The sequence below is a fragment of the Gekko japonicus genome, unplaced genomic scaffold (assembly GCF_001447785.1).
Source record: "Gekko japonicus isolate JY-2015 unplaced genomic scaffold, Gekko_japonicus_V1.1 scaffold34, whole genome shotgun sequence".
NCBI lineage: Eukaryota > Metazoa > Chordata > Lepidosauria > Squamata > Gekkonidae > Gekko > Gekko japonicus.
The window spans coordinates 1,683,303-1,704,465 of NW_015173673.1; the positions used below are offsets into that span (position 1 = coordinate 1,683,303).

The 21,163-nt window shown below is 42.3% G+C and overlaps 1 protein-coding gene across 1 annotated transcript in view; it reads right to left on the reverse strand.

Annotated features, from left to right (window-relative positions):
• Nucleotides 1-21,163, reverse strand: part of CACNA2D4 (calcium channel, voltage-dependent, alpha 2/delta subunit 4) — a 251,208-nt gene that overhangs the window by 209,416 nt on the left and 20,629 nt on the right. The window contains exons 4-5 of the mRNA XM_015422870.1: nucleotides 6,450-6,566; nucleotides 1,668-1,727 (exon numbers count right to left, since the gene is read on the reverse strand). Of these exons, the coding sequence (XP_015278356.1) occupies nucleotides 1,668-1,727; nucleotides 6,450-6,566 (177 nt within the window). The remainder of the gene's footprint in view (nucleotides 1-1,667; nucleotides 1,728-6,449; nucleotides 6,567-21,163) is intronic.

The following is a 21,163-nucleotide window of genomic DNA, read 5'->3' on the forward strand; positions in this document are numbered from 1 at the left end:
AACTCCAGAGAGGTAGTCATGGTAGCCTGTTCACAGCAAAACGTAACGGGTGTCCAGTGACATGAAGACTAATAAAATGCATTCTAGCATTAGCTTCATGAATCAGTGTTCATTTCATTAGACACACATTAGTGAGTACTGACTCATGGAAACAGTTGCTGGGATAAAATCTGTTAGTCTTCAAAGTGCCCCTGGACTTCTGGCTAATTTTCCTTAAGGCTGGAACTCTCAGTGAATTGTCTTACTCTTTATTCATTAATATCTCTACCCCATCCTTCTCCAAGGAATTACCCTCACAAGCACCCTTTAAATAGGGTAGGACAAAGAGAGAGGGACGAGCCCAAGATCAACAACCTACAAGTTCCAAAATTTTACTTATTTAAGATTGCTCCTCTCAAAATATAGTTTGACAGTTCTGAAAATCATGTTCTGCAACCTCTAATTGAAAACTGGGTTGAAAATGTATTAAATCTGTCCATTAAAGAATTAATCGTATAGTAATCTTGTTAATAATTGAATTCTAAACATTGCATATAAAAACTAACAAATATAGTTTAATTGTACACAGTGATTTACTGTTTTACTGGCCAGTTAATTGAATGGCAGGATAGAGGAACTGCTCCTAGGGCAATAAAGCAAGAATAAAGATTTCCTCCGTGATCTTCATGGGAAGAACTCCTGTCTGTTGAAGAGGTCAGTTGTGGTATCTTGGATCATAATCAAGGCCTAGAGTTTACAGAAGAACTCACTGTGCTGTGACCTGTACAGGGCGGATGTAACCTGTACAGGGTGATTGTGAACAGGACTCTCGTCTTCTATAGGACTCTTAGCTTGTGCTAGTTGTTAATGAACCATTTTGACATTTTGACTGAAAAGTACTGGGTTCGATGCATAGAGAACTCGGACTATGATATGCGTTCAGATGCGTTTATTGTACTCCACAACAAGACAAGGAAAAACGGCCCTGCAAGGCCAACTATATACACTCCACCCGGCACACCTCTGTCCCCATAGGAGGGTTTGAATTTCCCACCAAGGGTGCTATTGGTGGACTCAAGGTGGACTAGAATCCTAGGTCCCCTTTGTGTTTGGGGACCAAGCTCCTGCTTTAGCCACAGGCCCCTGGTGGCGGTCCACATACATAACACTTAGATTCTGGAATGTTCTCTGCATTGTTTAATTAAATTGTGTTAGAATCTCTGAAACACTGGGTATGAGCATAACCTTAGATTACGGAACCCGGTCACTGGGACAAAAAGGGGTTAAATAAGTCTGTCAAAGTCCATGGCCTTAGAAGGGTGTAACTACTTAGGATGGCACCGCTAATGTTCCACACACAAAAGACATTCACTGCACATAGAAAACTGGCTGTCAGAGAGAACAGTAGGTAGAACTCTTCTCCTTGATATTTAATTTCTGTGTGGACTAAGTTTCACCACTATCAGAACTAGGCTTTGGATAACAGGCTGCTCCTACGGCTGACAGTCCATGTGAAACAGGGCAAAGTTTGGGTCCAGTGGCACCTCTAAGACCAAACCTGAATCTAAGTCCATATGAAAGTTAAACTAGTCCAGTATTCCTCAGAGCTTTAAGACACACAAATTAAGCCTTTGGTATTGGAAGATATGGATCTGGCATTAATATTCCTGAATAAAAATACGACTTACCACTAGTGAGGCATTGAACGCATGGTAGAGATCAGCATCTTCAGCTGCTTCGACCAATCGCTAATCAAATAAAAAAAATTACAGAAGGAAAATGAGACACCAGTGTGGGAAGCAATAGAGGAGACTATTGAAAAGCATTACTCAAGAGAAAAATAGTTAGAATAGTCCAGGGCTCTTTTTGTAGCAGGAACTCCTTTGCATATTAGACGACCCCCTAGCTCTTTTTCTACGAAATGACCCCTGCTTACAGGTGCTACTGTAAGCTCTTGGAGGACTGGCTACATTATGGGTGTGTCGCCTAATATGCAAAAGAGTTCCTGCTACAAAAAGAGCCTGGCCATTGTTTAGCAAGATCTTAGCTTTGTTTTTGGTTTTTTTCCTGAGACAGAATCAGCCTCTGTGCACATGCTAGATTCAGTGTTTCCAACAATGGGAATATGATGTTGCTAAAAATTTTCCTTTCATGAAGCTGTTAAAAATACAGGGGGAAGAAATCTGCTGGGGTTCATAATGGGAGTTGGAAGAGTACAGATTCTGCTGTGCTCTATAATTTTAAGAACCTGTGCAAATTTTTCCTTCTGCAAGATTCCATGCCACAGGTTAGATGCACAGCTTCGCAGGGTCAGTTCTAATCATCTCCTAGACATTCTTTGAGAGCTACAGTGTGCACTAGTTATAGAGATAAAATAAATTTAAGAGTGCACTGAAGCATTTTGTCGTTTTTCAAATGGAACTCTTATGAGAAACAGCCAAAAAGCCCTTCTTAGAGTATTTATGGATGTAAAGACAATAAGCTTTGCCCTGTTTATGGATCTATTGAACTAAGAACAGCCTGGCTTGTTTTTATTAAAACACAATCAAATAAATGGCCATTTTATATACTTTGTCAACTTTATATATATGAAATAAATATACATGGAGCAAACCTCCCCATCTTTTTGTAACACACTGCTAATCAAAATACTTTGGTTGAACATAAATGTCACAAAATCAGATACTCTAATAAATCAAAGCAAAGTTTAGGTATCCCAAAAATTTGTGATTAGGTCTCTGTGATAAGGTATCCTAAATTTTGATCTGATAAATAAAAATAAACGTTATCTTTAATGTGCAACATGGATGCTGTGATGAAGGTTTCTGTATAACCTTTTCCTCTTTGCTATTTTCCCAGTCAATGTCACACATTCACTTCCCAAGCTATTATTTGTGTGGAGTGTGCGTGTGAAGAAGAATCCCCTCCAAACCACAAAGGAAAAATAGCAGTTGGGGGTGATTTTGAGTGGGGAAAACAGAACAGATTGAGTTAACCTCTTTCTCCATGCCTTGCTGCCACTTTTCTCTAATCCAACTGGTTCCCTGCAGGGCATTTCACTAAAAAAGAAAATATTGGGAGATCCAATCACTTATCTCCCATGTAATATGTAATCTGACTCTGACTATAGCTTTTTTCTCTTTCAGATTCGTCACCATATGCAATTGATTTTAACATACGTTGTTTACGGAAGTCAAAACTAAGCCTGTATCATTGCACACCAAGATATTTTTGCAGCAAAGGGAAAACAAATGAAATATTTTGGTTATCAAACAGGGCAGAGCATAAATATGCGTCATTTTCCTTCAAGTGGATTTAACTTAACATGGAACACTTCCTAGGTTTTTCCCAGCCACTTTAGAATCATAGAATGTTAGAGTTGGAAGAGACCTTGCAGGTCAAATTTTCTAGGAGGCACAGCTCATTTTAGTTGCCTGTTACCTAAAATACTGTTTACAATTTTAAATATATGCTCCAGGAATGAGTCAGAGAAAAATATGACTACTGCTACTAATACAGATATGGTTCTATTCAAACCTAGTTCAAACCAATGGGGATAGTGGCCAAATAGCTAGGGTTAAATTTTGGAATATCTGTTCCACAGTCCTCAATTTCAGGAATAACTAGGAAATTGCTAGAAGGCGAGAGGGGGGTGGGTAGATAAATTCAAAGAGGATAAGTCCATCCATGACTATTAGCCACAATGACTCAATGGAACCTCCATGATCAGACGTAGTAACCCTCTGAATGCTAGAGATGGGTGACAACAAATAGGCGGCTTTGGCTTCTCTGCTCTGCTTGCTGTCCTCCTGAGATTATCAGTTTGGCCACTGTATGAAACAGGATGCTGGACTGGATGAGCCATTTGTCTGATCCAGCACAGCTGATTTTACATTCCTGAGATACAGCAATCTGGCTGAAGCAAGCTAGATCTGGGCTCCAGCCAGAGCTTAGATAGGAGACTACTTGAGAACCCTGAATGTTCCACAGAAGAAAAGTAGGTCATAAATGCAGCAGACAGAGAAATGGTCCTCCAGAAGGGTCGCCTCTGGTACAAGGACAAGGACTGACACCGCAGTGGGTCCCTTTTAAGCTTCCACTAATTCTTCTGGCACAGAACTACACAATATGTGTAATTCTGCAACCATTTGAAAAGACATTATTTTCTTTTAGAGACTGCAGCTTTTCAAGTTGAGTTTTCAGTGGGAACTGGGCAGGAGTAGGGAAGAATAATCCCCCCCCCCCATCTCTACTTCAAAGATGTTTTTACCTCTGTTTGGGGGGTGGGGGGTGGCGAGTACCTGTACTTTCCCCCCAACAATGGTAAAATCAACTTGGATTTTTTTTTCAACTGCATGGGTGGGGGAAATTACATTTTGCAAATGTGGAGAAATACTGCTTCTTCCCCCCCCTCCCAAGGTCTTCTGGAAACTGCAGCTCCAGAAGCCACAATGTATAAAAATAATTTTAGTGTCCTCTTTGACTTCTCTAGCCATCAATCCTGTATGTCACTTCTGCTCCGAGGCCCAATAGGATAGTAGAGAGGACATAATGCACAAGATAACCCTATAGGGATTTTTTAAAGCCTACAGGGATACCTCCAAAAATGTTCTTTTCCTGTTTCCATCTCCCTATTGGTTTGTCAGTAGACTTCAGATGGTGACAAATGGAGTGGAAATTGACTGCAGTAACATTAACAATGGGAACTGGGAAGGCAGAAACCTGCAGTCGTCAGAGCATCAGGGACTGATTCTAAAAGCAGGGAGAAATGCCAGGAATCCACAGGAACTCTTCATCACGAATAAATTTAATCTTGGCAGACTTGCTGGGACTGGAAATCAGGCTAGAATTAACAACTGTACAAAGTCCATGGTGCAGTTTGGTTATTTCAAGACTCTGGCCTATCCCCTAAAGATAGTAATGCGAAGCACTCCTCTCACCATTTTCACAGATAAACACACAAGTGTAACTTTAATCTATGAATATTTACTCCCACTGTGCTCAATATGGTTTGCAAGCTGATGCCTGCTTCGGGGAACTCGACTTCTTCTCCAAAGTCCAGTCCTGATGCAGCATTGTGCATTACAGCCAGAGATGCTCACACACCTGCCAGTTCAGCTCACATCCTGTTTGCCAGCCATGAACAGGGTGCTGATTTTTGAATGATTAGTTTGATTGTTCATTTACTTTGGCCGTATTAGTTGCTGTTTTTCGGTGACATACCCAATGAACACCAAGATATCTAAAGACCTTGACCTGTTCCAAGGTATGACCATTGATTTTCCAGTCATGAACCTTCCAGGAGTTGGAAAATACCACTACTTTGGACTTCTCATAATTTAACTCCAGGTAGTTGGCAGCACAATATTCATAGCAGCGATCAAGTAAACGCTTTAACCCCAAACGAGTCGATGACAAAAGGACTGCATCATCAACGTGCATCGTGCATAGACCCAAGTCTAGGCCTGTGTCCATCAACTGAAGACAGAAAAGGGGCAAAGTCATTTTTAAAAAGACTGAAAAGGGAAGGGGCCAAAATACAGCCCTGCTTAACCCCTTTACTTATATTAATCCTTCAAGTAAACCTTCCAGAGGGAGGGCATCTAATCTGACAAAATGTAGCCGTATACAATTTCCTGATCAAGTTTCCTCCAGAGTAAGCTCCTCGAAATAGAGTCAAAGGCCCCTTAACCTTTTTTTTTTTTAACTGTTTAGAGGGGGGTAAAAACTTCAAGGATTACTAGCTGACTGTTTTGATCTTTTGGTTTGGTGTGGAGAGCCAGTTTGACATAGTGGTTAGGAGCATGGACTCTAATCTGGGGGAACCGGGTTTGATTCCCCACTCCTCCGCATGCAGCTGTTGGTGTGACCTTGGGTGAGTCGCAAGTTCTCTCTGAGCTGTTTTTTCGAGGGCAGTTCTCTAGAGAGCTCTCTCAGCCCCACCTACCTCATAGGGTGTCTGTTGTGGGGAGGGGAAGGGAAAGGGATTGTAAACTACTCTGAAACTCCTTTGGGTAGAGAAGGGCGGGGTATAAATCGAATCTCTTCTTCTCTTCTTCTTATTTTTCTTATTTGGGGGGCACATTTTGAATGGGTTCCTGTTTGGTTTTAACCTGCTACAGATTAGCTGTGTTGTATTTCTGATCTTGTATTTATTGTGATTTGTTGAATTCTGTTGTATTTTTATGGTTTATTGTACCCATGTGGCTTCTGTAGCCACTTTAGGTCACCTTGGTGCCAAAACAACATACACATGTTCTAACAAATGTCTACATGATCTACTTGATTCTGAGACAACAGAGCTTATGAATCATGGTCCACACATTGAACACCACAGCATGCACTTTAGCATCTTTTGATACTCTTTATAAGCCATTGCATAGGTGCATAAACTCCTTTTCATGACTTGTTTTCCTCTCTTACTCTGAGATGAGAAAGAATGGAAGCAAAAATACCAAATCATGGTTTACCTCAACAGCTTCTACTTTTCTGTGCAGCATGCTTTCCATCTCCTCAGAGAACTTCTTCACCAGCTCCAATCCATCCACTTCTTTGATCTTCAGAGTTGGTTCCACATCTTTATACTTCTACCATAAGAGACAAGGGAAATCAACAGAAAAGATTACACAAACAAGTGAGGAACTGGCTATCGCTAAAATCAATCATAGCTAATAAGCTGTTGAGATTTCCAACAGCTACCATCTGGACTGATACAGCATTTTTTTCCTTAACCGTAGAAACCTCCTGTATATTAAATAAAAGAGAATTCGCCTGGGATGCAAACACGATTCAAATTCACTGGAATATTCAAAGCACACCGCAGAAGAGCCTTACTTTAATGTGTGGTGCACAAGTAATTATTCAATACTGCGGTTAATTGCCTGTGATTACTTGTCAGCTGTAGAGTCCTCTGCTTCATGGGGCAGGTCTTTGTCTAGAGGCTCCATCAAAAGAGCAGGAGATGTCAATTATTAAGTGACATCTTTTATTGGGATAGTTTCCCTTAAGATATAGCACTAGTAGCCTTTCTGTGCCACGATCCCTGTTATCAGGCTTCTTAAATATTTCATTCATCAGGATGGGGTGAGGTGCTGCCTGTCTGTAGTAAGTTGCCCCACCTTAGGAAGCTAAGGCTTCATGCTCTCTAGTGGAAGTGTCTTGCAGAACTAACAAAAAATGGTTACAGCTAGTGCAGGTGCGTACCCTTGGAAATGTAGCAGATCTGTGCACATCCCCCTTCCAAATCCTGATATAATGTAATGTGTATGATGCATGGTATACATTTGATTCCCATCAGGTGAAAGAACAGTGGAAACTGAAGCATGACGAATACAGTAGTATGTGTGTGCATCATATTTGCAGTGATTTGCGGTCCTACTTGTATATGTAGACAAGCTGCATCCCTGAGTGCACGAGTCCCAAAAGTTAAATATGCAAACCATCTCTGAGGCTTGGAGTTTGATGAGAAGTTCCAACAGCTGCGGAGGCAGTCACACAGATCAAATCTCTCTCTTTTTGCTTGTTTTTGAACACTGATAGTTTTATTAAGGCTCCGGTCACACGGGCCGGAAAACGCGGGGGGGGGAGCGTGGCCGTTTGCCCTGGGGCAAAATAACGCGCGGTTGCGCGAGCAGACGTTCTGTGGAGGTCCCGTGGAGGTCCCGTGGTTAGGGGGGAGGTGCCAATCACAGGACAATTCTGCGGCGCTGCAAAGAAACGGGGCCGCGGGGCAAACGGGGTTGTGGGGTTTTTTTTAAACTAAAGTGTGTGCATGCTCCGTTGGGTGCTTGTGCGCATCCGTGGAGACTTGGGGGGAAAAAAACCTTTTTGTGAGGGGACATGGGCAGGCGCCGGAACTACCACCGGAAACGCGATCAGACGCCCGCCCATGCCCCGCGGTTTCCGGAAACTAGTACCTCGGAGGTACTAGTTTTTTACAGCGCATCTTCGGAGTGAAGCCTCGGGTGAGCCATGGGAGCTCTACATTTCCCAGATGTGGCGGTGAGATCGCGCCCGGAAAATCCGCCTATCTTCCGTCTCTCTGGTTTGCCTAATGCTCTGTGTGACCGCAGCCTATGAGGCCTTTTCAGGTCCTGAAGATTGATCATTTGCACAGCTACAGATAGACAGCAGGGTCTTGAGATAAGACGGAACTTATCTTGTCTGCCCCTCTCCCCCAACCTCAACTGTTATGGGAAAGGACAGCTCTTAGCTATGCAGATTCCAAGTCATCTGGGGGCTCACTGCTGTGGGGTTGCTGCTGAGTAAAAAGGCCCCTATGGGAGTGCTTTTGCCCATGCACACATAATAATGTCTTACATGTGAAAACAGACGTACACTTATAACACCCTGCTTTTATAATATGGATCATTGCCTGAGCCTCCACTCGATACACACACACAGAGAGAGAGACCTGGTTCTACATATTGCTGAATGTTTTTCTTTGCACACTGCTTTATCTATTCTGCAGTAGCTGGTCCTCCACTCGTTAAAAGTTTTAAAAATAGAGATATACGAGAAAAAGGATTGCCCTACAGTGTTATCAACAGTTCTAAATATAACTGAGTAGAGAGGGGGATCAGGCAATAGGGACTGCCCTTGATAAACAGGGACAGCGGGAGCATCTGTTTGCAGTGTCTTTGCACTGTTATATTTCAAATACTGTTTATTTCAACCTTTAACTATTACTATTATAGTTGAGGCTATTTCCCTTTTAACATGAAATGACAGATGGGTGTTTTAAATTATCTTTATGAGTGGATGAGAAGGGAGACAAGAAGAGAAGATGAGCAATCAAAGGCTCTGCAGTTCAAAAGGCTAATTTGTTCATCATTACAGAACGCTCATGAGCCTCTATGGGGTAAGAAATGCCTTAATGGAGGGAAGGAAGAATGGGAGCAGACAGGAGGAGGAGGGTGGTGGTGGATGTAGGTGTAGAATCACATCCAGTGAGCAAGCATGGAAGCAACTAGTATTGCTTAGCACAACTAACAATGCAAGAAGCGGCTAGTATTGCTTAGCACGATTAATAATGCAAGGACTTTGCAGGATTAAAAACAGACAGCAGCCTCTGCTTCTGTACTGCTGTTAGTGGGTTTTCAGAGGAGGGGCTGGTCACAAAAGGTTAGCACAGAGGCACTTATGGGGGGAATCACAGATGTATCTGGGGCACAGACAGAAGGCCCAGGAAGCCAGTGAAATCCACACTGTTCGTCCAATCTTAGCTGCCACCTGAGTGTCATAATTTTGTTTGTCGACAGAGAAGCACATCTCTGTTACTTTAAGAGGTTGAATTAGGGTCTTGCTCCCCAGAATTCAGGTAACTTTCTAAGGAATGCACACCAATATAAAACTATTTATTGACTCTTGTTTGTACCTTTTGTACTGAGGAATGATTTAAAAATTAATCTGAAAGCCTGAGCAAGAAACCTGTCATTAGCAATGACTAAGTGGGGATGGGTCAGGATACACTACTGACTGCCTCCTGTGCTGCCTGTGCATCCTCCAGGGCATGCTGATTCCCACCAGCTCCCTCCCTTGGGCCACCTTGGAGAAACGACGACAGCTTGGAGAAACGACGACTGAGGGGTGACATGATTGAGGTTTATAAGATTATGCATGGGAAAGAGCAGGTAGAGAAAGAGGTACTTTTCTCCCTTTCTCACAATACAAGAACCCGTGGGCACTCCATGAAATTGCTGAGCGGTCGGGTTAGAATGGATAAAAGGAAGTACTTCTTCACCCAAAGAGTGATTAACACTTGGAATTCACTGCCACAGGAAGTGGTGGTGGCTACAAGCATGGACGGCTTCAAAAGGGAATTAGATAAGCATATGGAGCAGAGGTCCATCAGTGGCTATTAGCCACAAGGTATAGATAGGGACTCTCGGGCAAGTGATGCTCTGTCTTCTTGGTGCCTGGGGGGAGGGGTCAACAGTGGGAGGGCTTCTAATGCCCTGGCCCCACTAGTGGACCTCCTGATGGCACTGGTAATTCTGGCCACTGTGTGATACAGAGTGTTGGACTGGATGGGCCTTTTGGCCTGATCCAACATTGGCGTCTCTTATATTCTTATGTTCTTACCAGCACACCCCGCACTCTCACCCTTTGTAGGGGAGGGAACTGAGCAGCAAGATGATTTAAGTAGCAAGCCTTTTTGTGCCTTACAGGAACCCCTGCTCTTTCCTGCACCCACACATACATAATTTTAGTGGTGTGAGCGCTGTAGAAGACCAATTCATGCATAAGTATTCAGACATACAATTTGCTCTTAAGAATCAAGACTGGGCCCTTCTGGAATGAAGTGCTAGACCAGATCAAATCCTTTAGTAATATAGATATTGATCGTACTCCTAAACATCTGTTTTTGAACAGTTGGGCTGAGGACTGTGGGAGTCTCTCCATCATAGAAAGGATATCTATACTACTTTTTGCGGCTAAAACTGTCATTGCTACACACTGGAAAACGACAATGACACCCACACTTTCCCAATGGCACAAAAAGTTGTGGGATTTATGTATCATGGCTAAACTCTCAGACAATCTTACGCGTTTTGACAAATGTCCTACCTGTACCAATTTTACTTCTGTATGGTTTCCCATCCTATCTTATCTCTCTACCTTGCAGGATATCCCTCCAGTGATGAATACACTATGGCTATGGTAAATTAGGTCACTTAGATCCAACTGGCTAGTATGGTAATCCTGGTTATATTTGTATTCCTATTATACTCTTTTTCACTACTCAGGTACTTGATGCAAACATTGTTGAACACAAGTTAAGTTTTAAATGAATATACTGTTACTGGCTTCCCGGTTTAGGGATGTATTCGCCAATGATGTTTTGTTGGTTACCTTCTCTTTGTACATTCTCTTTGAAAATTTAATAAAAAAGATTTATACAAAAAGAATCAAGTCTGGGGGAAAGCATGATCTCCTTTTCTGATGTCAAAGCAAACTTTAAAAAAATACCAGTGTGTGTACAGGATTATATTTAAATAAGGTGAGGAACAAACTTTTACATACTCCGTGCTTCAAAACAATGAAAAGTTCCAGGGAAAGTGCCCTGTGTTTCGGTTTCTTTTGGATAACGCAACACTAGAATTCGGTGGCACATTTGCAATAGTTTGGCTGCAGTCAGATGTGCCATTTGGCATGGAGGGGAAGTGCCCCATTACCTCCGGTGGAATTTGACTTGCAGTCGCACGACCACACATCCCTTTGTGCTGTGGGCTCAGCCCGTCTCTGCATAATCAGACACCACATATGGGCGAGTGGGGGGGGTTGCCTTTTGTTTCCCATGCGCATAAACGGGGAATCGCACCTCTGCGCTGAGGGTCCCCCATGGAGTATGCAGTTATGTGCATACTACTAAGCAAGGGGGAAAAACCAGCACCAAGTCGGGATGGAATGAGCAGACCATTCCAACGGCTTGAGTGCGTGTTTGAGCTATCAGACAGGAAAGTCCGTCCATGGCCCGTCTGCAAGCATTAGGACTGGATTTTCCCTGGTGTCTTTTAACTCCACTTCTGTGGTAGGGCAACATGGGGTGCCAACAGCTGCAGGATGTTTCCCAGATGTTGCTGTCTGATTGTGCCCTTTAAATCCATCAGGCATTCGCAGCTGAGTTGGATCTAAAGGCATGTCTGACTGCAGCTTTAATTTATTTACAGACATGCAGGCAGGGTACAGTAAAAGCAAACACACAGTGAACAGCAGAGCCTGCATCAGATTCCTAAGTGAAATTTGTACACCCGGTCTCTCTCCCAAGGCTGCACTCAAGCTAGAAACTCTCCTCAGCTTCAACCGCATCTTAAATTCAGATGTCAAACTGCCATTTCTCTCTCACCCATATCTACAGAGCACAAATCTGAGATTTAAACAGACATGATACTGGGAGTTCCATGATTAGAGCTCCCAGCATTTTCTGTTCCCTAGAAGCCACACACTCCCAGGGACGCAATTTTATTTGGGACTGTGACACAAGGGAAGACTGGTTTCAGTCTTCCATCCTGTGCTGTTTTCTAGGTCTGAAACAACACTGGGGAGTTGCTGTTTTCCCACTGGGGAGATGCTCAGACAGTGATAGGGGTATGTGTATATCCTGCCAGGGGCATTCCAAATGCAGCAGGAAGCTCTTCTCACCCTACTGAAGAAAATGTATTCCCCCTCCCCTTTGAGTCTGTACACACCCTCATTTTCAAGTGTGCTTTTGATGCAGCAATAAATGGAAAGTGAACATGTTGTGATTAACTGTGACCTATTTCTTTTCGCTTCAGCAACGTCAAGGCACATGATTCCTATTATATGAGCAGGTAGGTATTTTTGTATTCTGGCCAACTCTCTCTTTAGTCTCTCTTCATGTCAGAGGAAGTGAGCTTTCACTCATGAAGATTTATATCCTAGAAATTTTTGTTGGTCTTTAAGATGCTACTGGGCTCAAATTTTGCTCTGCTATTACCAACTAACACAGTTACCCACCGGAGATTGTCGTAGTCTGTTCTCCAGTTCATTGTTCTCTCTTGAGGTCTAGTAGAAGCCCTGAATCAGATTCTTAATTCTCATGAGTAAAATTAGTTAGAATTTGAGGTAGGACCAGTGCTCCCTCTAAGCTGAGTTACTGTGAGCTAGCTCACAGTTTTTTAGCCTCTGGCTCACAACTTTTTGTCTTTGCTCAGGAAGGATGGCTCCAGGGCAAACTAATGTATGCAGTAGCCAAATCGCTCGCTCGCAACTTTAATGCCAGTAGCTCACAAAGTAGAATTTTTGCTCACAAGACTCCACAGCTTAGAGGGAGCATTGGGTAGGACCCCTTCTGCTATGGCACCTACCCTTTGGAAATCCCTATACTAGGAGAGTCACTTCTGTAACGGTGTATTTATTATTTTATTACATTTATATCCCACCTTCTCATGAGGTCCTTCATCCAGAGACTGACCAAATCCAGACATCAGCATTGGAGAGGGCACTGCTACATTGTACCATGTGCCATAATCTGGGTCTTCAGCTAACAGCAAAGACGTTTTCACGTACTAAAACTTTCCCTAGAAGATAGTGATAATTGTGCTGCTTCTCTGTAATATATCTGTAAAAATTGTTATCAAATATGTATTTTCTTTTCATAATTGTTTTTATATGGCGTTTTTGAAATTAAACTTAGATTTTTTTAGTTCAAAAGTAATTCATATGTACATAAAATATATAACTAATACATGATTAGTATATTTCGTAGCATCTCCTAACCTGAATGCACTGGCATTCATATCAACGGATTTACATATTGGATTTAACATGTAACAAACAACACACTGTAAACTAATTTAAATTACTCCAATTTACTGAATGCAGCAGAGATATTCAAAGTAATTTCACGTACAGCATGAAATGGCAGTGATACATTCGCAGAACAATTGCACATTTTGGGTTTATACTGAATTAGCATCTCTCTAGTCTATGCGTATGAGATGGTAGAAGGGATGGTATATCTGCAAGGGGGGGAAGGAATAAACATACTGTTGTGCCTTTAACAATAATACTATTGTTAGAAACAATTAAATGGGCTTATGAGCTAGGTATGCATGCCAAATCCATTTGCTTCAAAACAAGAGCGACCATTTGTCCGGCGCTGATAACACTGCTGTAATTATTACAGGTATAAAGAAAACAATCACATCAAATGCTCCTACTTCTTTTATGCAATTTAACTTTAGAAGTGTGGGCCTCTGGACCCTGAGTAATCACTTTTTATCCACTCTGCTGAAATCTGAAATAACCTTTTGAAAATATTCCAGTTATTTCCCTAGTGAACCCTATTCAAGTCCCTATTTACCTGAAAGGGAGCCTAGCTTTTTTCCCTAGGAATGCCATCAAGAAAAATAATTTATCTTAAATACACATACAAGTTATAGGCAAGTTATAGATTTCTTTTTTTAAACCCTTTTTGTGTATAATCTTTTGGAAGGGGCAGTTCATCTTACGTTCCAGGCTCATGAGTAAATACAGTATTTTGAAACCAACATCTACCTTTCTTGCCGCTTTTGTGGTTCTTCCCAAGTTATGTGTATTCCCCACCGTGTTTTGTCCTGAGAAGGCTATATGTGACAGCAGACTTTAAACTCAGGCCAGTTCCCCTTACAGAACAGACAGGAGGTCCAATTTTAGACCCAAAATGGGCACACAGGTAAAAAGCACCACCTACCTTTCCCACTGGTTACTTTTCTCCTAGCCAAACTCCCTTCTAATGTTTGATTTGATGTATTAAATTTCTACCCTACCCTCCTGGCCAGGGCTGGCTCAGGACGACTTACAAAACAGCATAAAATTACATTAAAATTACAATAAAATACTAGGGCTGCCAAATCCCCCCGGGGGGCGGAAATCCCCCCACTCCAGAGGCCCGTTCCCCAACGCCGGGGAATTGGGCCCCAGGGGGAACCCCACCCCAACTCTATCGTTTTCCCTTGTATGGTCGTGGCCCCACCCCCAGCGTGCCTGGCGTCATGACGTCATTTCCCTGTGACGTGCATGAGGCGCACGCGCGCAAAGCGCGCACACCGGGAGCCGCGCAGGAGTCCCCCGCCGGCAAGGTAGGTAACATTTGGCAACCCTATAAAATACTGTAACAACGTATTAATAATAGAACAATTCTGACTATTCATATTAAAACATATTAAAATGCTAGTATCAATATCGAATAATTCACAGTGGTTGTTATTACTCGGGCTCTTTATTTGCAGTCGGCTCTTGCTCTTTTAGATCAACTTAGGCGGCTATCTCAGGCTGTAGGTTGAATCCCAGGAAAACTGGGCTCTCCCACTTTGAACCATCAATTGCTAATAGTTAGTGGTTAGTAGTGCCGGCAGCTCCAAAAGCCTGGTGGAAGAGCTCTGTTTTACAGGCCCTGCAGAACTGCAAAAGGTCCCACAGGGCCCTGGTCTCTTCTGGGAGCTCATTCCACCAGAGTGGAGCCGCCACCGAAAAAGCCCTGGCCCTGGTTATTGATAGCCTGGCCTTGAATGTTGGTGCCTGGCCTTGAAAAGAACAGAGACTTGGAGAACAAAGTAAGCCATGAGTGGGAAGATGGTTTAACCTCACCAATGCATCCTTTTTAAAAAGAGGGGGGGGGGCGCCCTGCCAGTTTATGATTGGTACAGATGCTTAAACAAATGAGTTTCCCATCGTCGGTTTGGCTTAGCAGCAGGGAACCTAATTCTTTACTTGATGGATCCTTCTTATGCAAGAAATGCACAAGACTCAATTGCTTCAGAATGGCAGCATCCTGCCGGGCTCAATGGCCAAATCATCTAAACAGGGTGCTGCAGCAGAGTTCTCATCGTTTTCTCAGGCAAACCCCTCTGATGTTGACAACAAAATACCCGGATTTGCTATACACAATCTGATTTGTTCCTTGCAGTACTTTATATATGATCACACACAGAAATGAGGACGTGTGAAGCCACGTGTGAAGCCACTTCCCCAAGCCACTTGAGTGGGGATTCTTCAGTCCCATGATGAAATTCAACAGCAAGGCCGTGGGAGGGGAAGTGAGTGATTAGCTTAGGAAAGACTGTTTGACAGAGCAATATTTCCATGCAAAACCAACTTTCACCTCCAAGCAGAAATAGACACAAGCATAGCACTGCGCCCCCCCCCCCCCCGATTTTGACAGGACTCTGTAGTATTGATTCGTTATACAGACGGCCTGGCACCCTTCAAAAAGCTTCTCACCCCCGTATCCTTTCTCCAGATTGGTCTGTATCAAAGGACAAACATCCTTTGTGGGACCTCCAAAGCTATTTAAAAAGTAAATCTGAACAGAGCCAGGTTTTGTTTCCTAGGATGTTCTGGATCCATAAAACAACCAGCAGAGTATAAACAAGGAACTTTTAAAAACTACAGGCTCAGAGAAGGGATAAAGTCCTTACTACCTGGTTGTGCCAAAGTTAATTAATGCAACAGCACTTCTGTACGCATACCAGGCACCTGTGCTCCTCATGAAAAAGACTAATGATCCCTATATAACTAATGAAGTGCCAAGGGGCCTGAGTCGGAAAAGTAAAGCCCAGATGAGAACTTATGAGCGTGCTCCGTAAAAGGAAAGTACAAGTCAAGGAAAAGAGAGATGGGCACTTTAGAGGTTCTTGGCACAGCACCTTCTTATGTAACGGGGCACCAGATATGTGATCAATGAAGTCTACTGTTTAGGTTAAGCAGGGCAATAAATCTAAAACTGAACTGCCAATGTTAAAATGGTGCAAAGGAAAAGCAGATTTCAAAAGCTGTCAACCCATCCTTCGGCTAAAAAAGGTGTAAGTGAATTCTCCTGCAATCTGTACGTAATGCTCTCAAACATAAAGGAAATGCCAGCAACCAAATGCTAATTGCTCCTGTACCTCGTAGCACCGTTTTGTGTAGTGGAGCAAACAACGAACACCCAGCTCCATTTGGCTGAAGGCTTCTTTACTAGCAGTAACTGTGGGGCAGGTAACTTGACTAAAGGAATAAAAATACAACTAAGCTGTTTCTGGAGCTCCAGGCCAGGATTGTCCTCACCTGGTTCTCTGCAGATTCTGAGCAGGCCCTGCACTCCTGCAGGCTGCTAGCAGGGAGACTAAGAGAAGCGCTGAGTCCCTCCTACTCTCCTTCTTGCTCTGAGGCCTACTGGGTTAGACTCTTAAAAAAACAGTACACACCACCCTGCATCAACATATTGGATAAATTAACATCCTGACTGGGCACACATAAAGTTTTTAAAGAGGTTGCTTCTATTAAACTTGTTTTTTTAGTAGCTGCTAAAATAATTTTGCTGAACAATGAAAACCTTCAGCTGACTCAATTAAAATTTTATTTATTCAACAGATAAACTAGCTAATTTTATTGCTGTAAAACGTAGTGTTATTAGTGGTGAAGATTTCAGTGATTTAGCAGGGGTTTTCCCTAATTATAGAACCACAGGAATATAAATTAAAGCACTTTGGTTAAATGGTGCTGTACTGTTATATTGCATCAAAATTCCATTCATCACAGAATGAAAACCATTTGCCCCATCGATCTGAAATATAGCAAGGAATCAATCTATTTTGAGACATTTTTTGCATAAGCAAAACACATCTCCCTTATCTGATATAAATTGTGTCAAAAATTCAGAAATATTACAGGAATGGTATCTCAGTGAAGTTTTGCTGGCTTGGTGAAAATCAGTTTAGAATACTAAAGTTATGCACTATCAAACTTTGCATTTATTTATGCATCAAGGGGCACTTGTATCCCATCCTTTTTTCAAGGAGCCCAGAGTGGCATACATTGTTCTTCTCTTCCCCATTTTATTGCATTGGTTGCCAGTTGAGTACTGGATCCACTTCAAGGTGTTGGTAATTACCTTCAAAGCCTTACATGGCCTGGGACCAACATACCTAAAGGACCGCCTCTTCCCATATACGCCTCGGAGAGCATTACGCTTTGAGAGTCAACATCTCCTGGTGATCCCTGGCCCAAAGGACGTCTGCCTAGCCTCGACCAGAGCCAGGGCTTTTTCCGCCTGGCCCCCATCTGGTGGAACATACTCCCTATTGAGATCAGGGCCCTGAGGCATCTTATTCAATTCCGCAGGGCCTGCAAGACGGAGCTGTTCCGCCAGGACTTTGGCTGAGGCAGCGAGAGTCCACATATCCCCCCCCCCGATGTTACCTACTGATAACCACCCATACCAATTTACATCAATGGGCCGGACATCAATGGGCCGGATTCTCCCTACAGCAAGCCTATGGATTTTATATGTTTTAATGTATTTTAAATTTTATTGTATTTATTGAACTGTTGTGACCCGCCCTGAGTCCATTTACAGGATGGGCAGAATATAAATGCAATAAATAAATAAAATTTATGGTAGGGTTTTTTTTTGTTTTGTTTTTTGCTGTCAAGTTGTAGATGACTTATGGTGATCCTTTAGGGCAGGGATGTCAAACAGACAACCCGTGGGCTGGAACTGGCCCATCCAGGGCTCTTATCCGGCCTGTGAGTAACTGATCATTACTTTTATTGCCAGATGACAGAGTGTTGGGTTCTGCAAGTGTCATCCCTTCAGTCATGAAATGGTTAAGCTAACGTTTCTGTAAGCTAATAATAGCAAGTTTGGCACAGAACCAACTAGGTGTAGAGTAGATTATTCCCACCAAAAAGGGGGAGGTTTTATTCTTAATGAAGTTACTTCAAGATAGACTATTGGCTACTCAGTATATTGGAGATAGTTCTGCACATACGTAAAGCTTTGTGGGGGAAACTTCAATTCCTTCCTTCTTAGGGTCAGAAGAAGTAAATTCTTCTTAGAAGTTAAACACACACATGTCTGTACTTCATTATTCTGCTGCACTTTATTTACTCTGCTAAATATCCAACACAGAGGCTGTGCATTATGTCCCTGCATACTGTCCCAGGCCTAATGAGTAATGGGCGCTGGAAGTGAGAGGGTGGGCATCAGGGAGATACTTAAAGGAAATACGGTAAGTTTGTTAATGATTTAAGTAGGTTTGTATTTTGAGTGAAAAATAAATAGTCCTTAATTGGGTTGGCCTATGTCCTTTACAAAGTTTATATCTGTGGTACTTGGCATTACATTTTATGGCACACATGGCCCAGCCTGACAAAGTGACATTTATGTCAGATCCAGCCCTTGCACCAAATGAGTTTGACACCTCTGCTTTTGGGTTTTCAAGGCAAGATACAATCAGGGGTGGTTTGCCATTGCCTGCTGTGGTAAGAAATTTTAGAAATATAGAAAGTTTGGGTTTAAAAGTGAACCCAATAGCTTATGAAATCCATATATCTGTCTCTGTTTTTTTGCTAACAAAACAGGAAGGAGGCCTGGCCTGTTTCAAGCCCTTTGTTCTAGACAAATCTCTTTATCAGTCACCCCGGCAAAAGTTCACAACATTCCAATCCCAGGATTTGAATCAATGAATGTTTCCCTAGGTGTGAAACTCACAATTTCCTAGGCAAATAAAATGCAGCTGGAAGGCCATTTGAAAAATGACAGACTTCAATCCAAAATGCAAACTAATTCTTGAGATACAGAGATTCACACAAACCCCATTTCCACCTCAGAGATAACTTCAAAGGACAGTTTATTTCCCATATTGGGGGAACACCTGGAAGAAACAATGACACTGTATTGATCCTGTGGAATGTGAACTTTTGTTGTGTGAAACCAAGGAAGCAATTTTCCAGTCAAACAATTCAACTTCTAAATGTTAATTTACAACTGTAATTTGATTATTAAAGGGACCTCTTTGATCATTTGGTATAAGTACTGGTCAGATCCAACAGACTTTCGCTGGCTCTTGAAGGAACAAGAGAGGCCTTTGCCCTCTGACAAGCCTTTTGGAGTCAGCCCGAAAGGGCCTTTTGTCTCTGCATGCTTTGGGTGGGACAGAAGTTTGCTTGCATGTTTACTTTCTATGTCCTTTGAATGTTTTTTCTTTTAATAAAGATAAGTTTTATTGAACGAAGAGACCCTTGCTTGAGTGTCTCTGCCAGCATGTAGGGGTTTCCAACTTGCACCTTTCGCCTTTGGTGAGGAGGCAACACTCAGGGGACACGAACCAGAGGGGGAGGGTGGGGACACATTTTTCTTACAACACCTGCCTCTGCAATAACAACCCTAGACTTCCTTGTCTCCCATCTAAGTACTAACCATGGCCGAACCTGCTTAGCTTCCAAGATGTGATGAAATCAGGCTAGCCAAAGATGCAAGCACTAGAAAGCATTGAAATACAAATTCTTAATATAAAACAAAGGAAAATATGATGTTTTCTCAACCTCTGCTCTCAGTAAATTCATTCCAAGTTCTGATACTGACAGGAGAGTTTGAGAAAATTGCAGATTCCTAGCTACTTCTTTGATGACACAAACATATTTTGGTGACTTTATCTCTGGATTCCCAAGCAATCCCAAGAGGGAATATACTTCTCAGAAATAGTAATATTCACGGACTCGACTGGCTTTCGAGCAAGGGAACCTTTACCTTTACCTTATGGAAGCTCTGGTCTTTCATAAAAGATTAAAATGAAATATAAACTACTGTATCCTTTTAAAAGAATTCAGTTATGTTTAAAACCATATGCTTAATATTAGAAAAATCAGGAACAAAAAATTGAGGCAAAATCCACTATTTGCCATAAGGGTAATTCAAATTAAGCACAATAGGAGGTTATGTTCAGCTTCTGTAAGTTTTTGCTCTTTTCTGTGACCCCTTATATGTAACTCCTGAAAAAGGCACACCTCTGTAGTGTTCTGGGGTGACATGTGTTATCCTATCTCCTTGCCTTCCTTAGTATTACCTACTTAATTTCACGGTCACCAAAGGCCTTAGAAGTCTTAGCTGGACCCAAAGAACTGGATGGCTTAGTTATATTTGGTAGAATGACAGAATAGTGAGGATGCAGGGGTGGCTCTGAGGTAAAAGAGGATCCTTTATTCTAAATAAAACAGTTGGTTCCTCTTAAACATAACCAGAGTTTCTGTAAAAGTATAACAGCATAATGGTTTCAGTAAAGGTCATAAGCATAATGGTATCAGATAGGTACAGTTCTCCTTTCTCTAAAGTTCCTTAAATAGATCTAGCCACAAAGGGTTATTTTCTCACTTGCCACTTAGGCTAGTAACTTCCACAAAGCTTAATTCCCTAACTTGCCAATTAGGCTTATAACTTCCACAAAGAACACAGATTCCTAACACTCTCCATAGCACTTCCCTCAGCTCTTCTTCACACACTGAACAAAACTCCCTCGCCACAAACAAGTCAACTCTGCCCCCTCGGGTACAGTTACCATCCAGTCATAATGCATTTTAATTGCTCATCTAGCCCCCCTCTTTCTTACTGAGGTCTGCCTTTTTAAACCACAACAACATACCCTATATACCCCACACACAATATTTACATAACACCACAGCTTCCTTTTCCTGTTCATGGGCACACAAGCAACTCTATGTATTGCAGAGCAATTTTGATCAAAAAGTCATATGAATATTTGGAAACCAATGCAAACAACCCTATTACCATATAAGTTAAGGCACCCAAACAGTGGTGTTAACATTGCTTTCCAGATTAACTTTCAACACAGCAAGCATAGAATAAACCATCTTTTCCCTTAAACTGACTCGAAAATAGCAACAGAACACTGCACAGAAG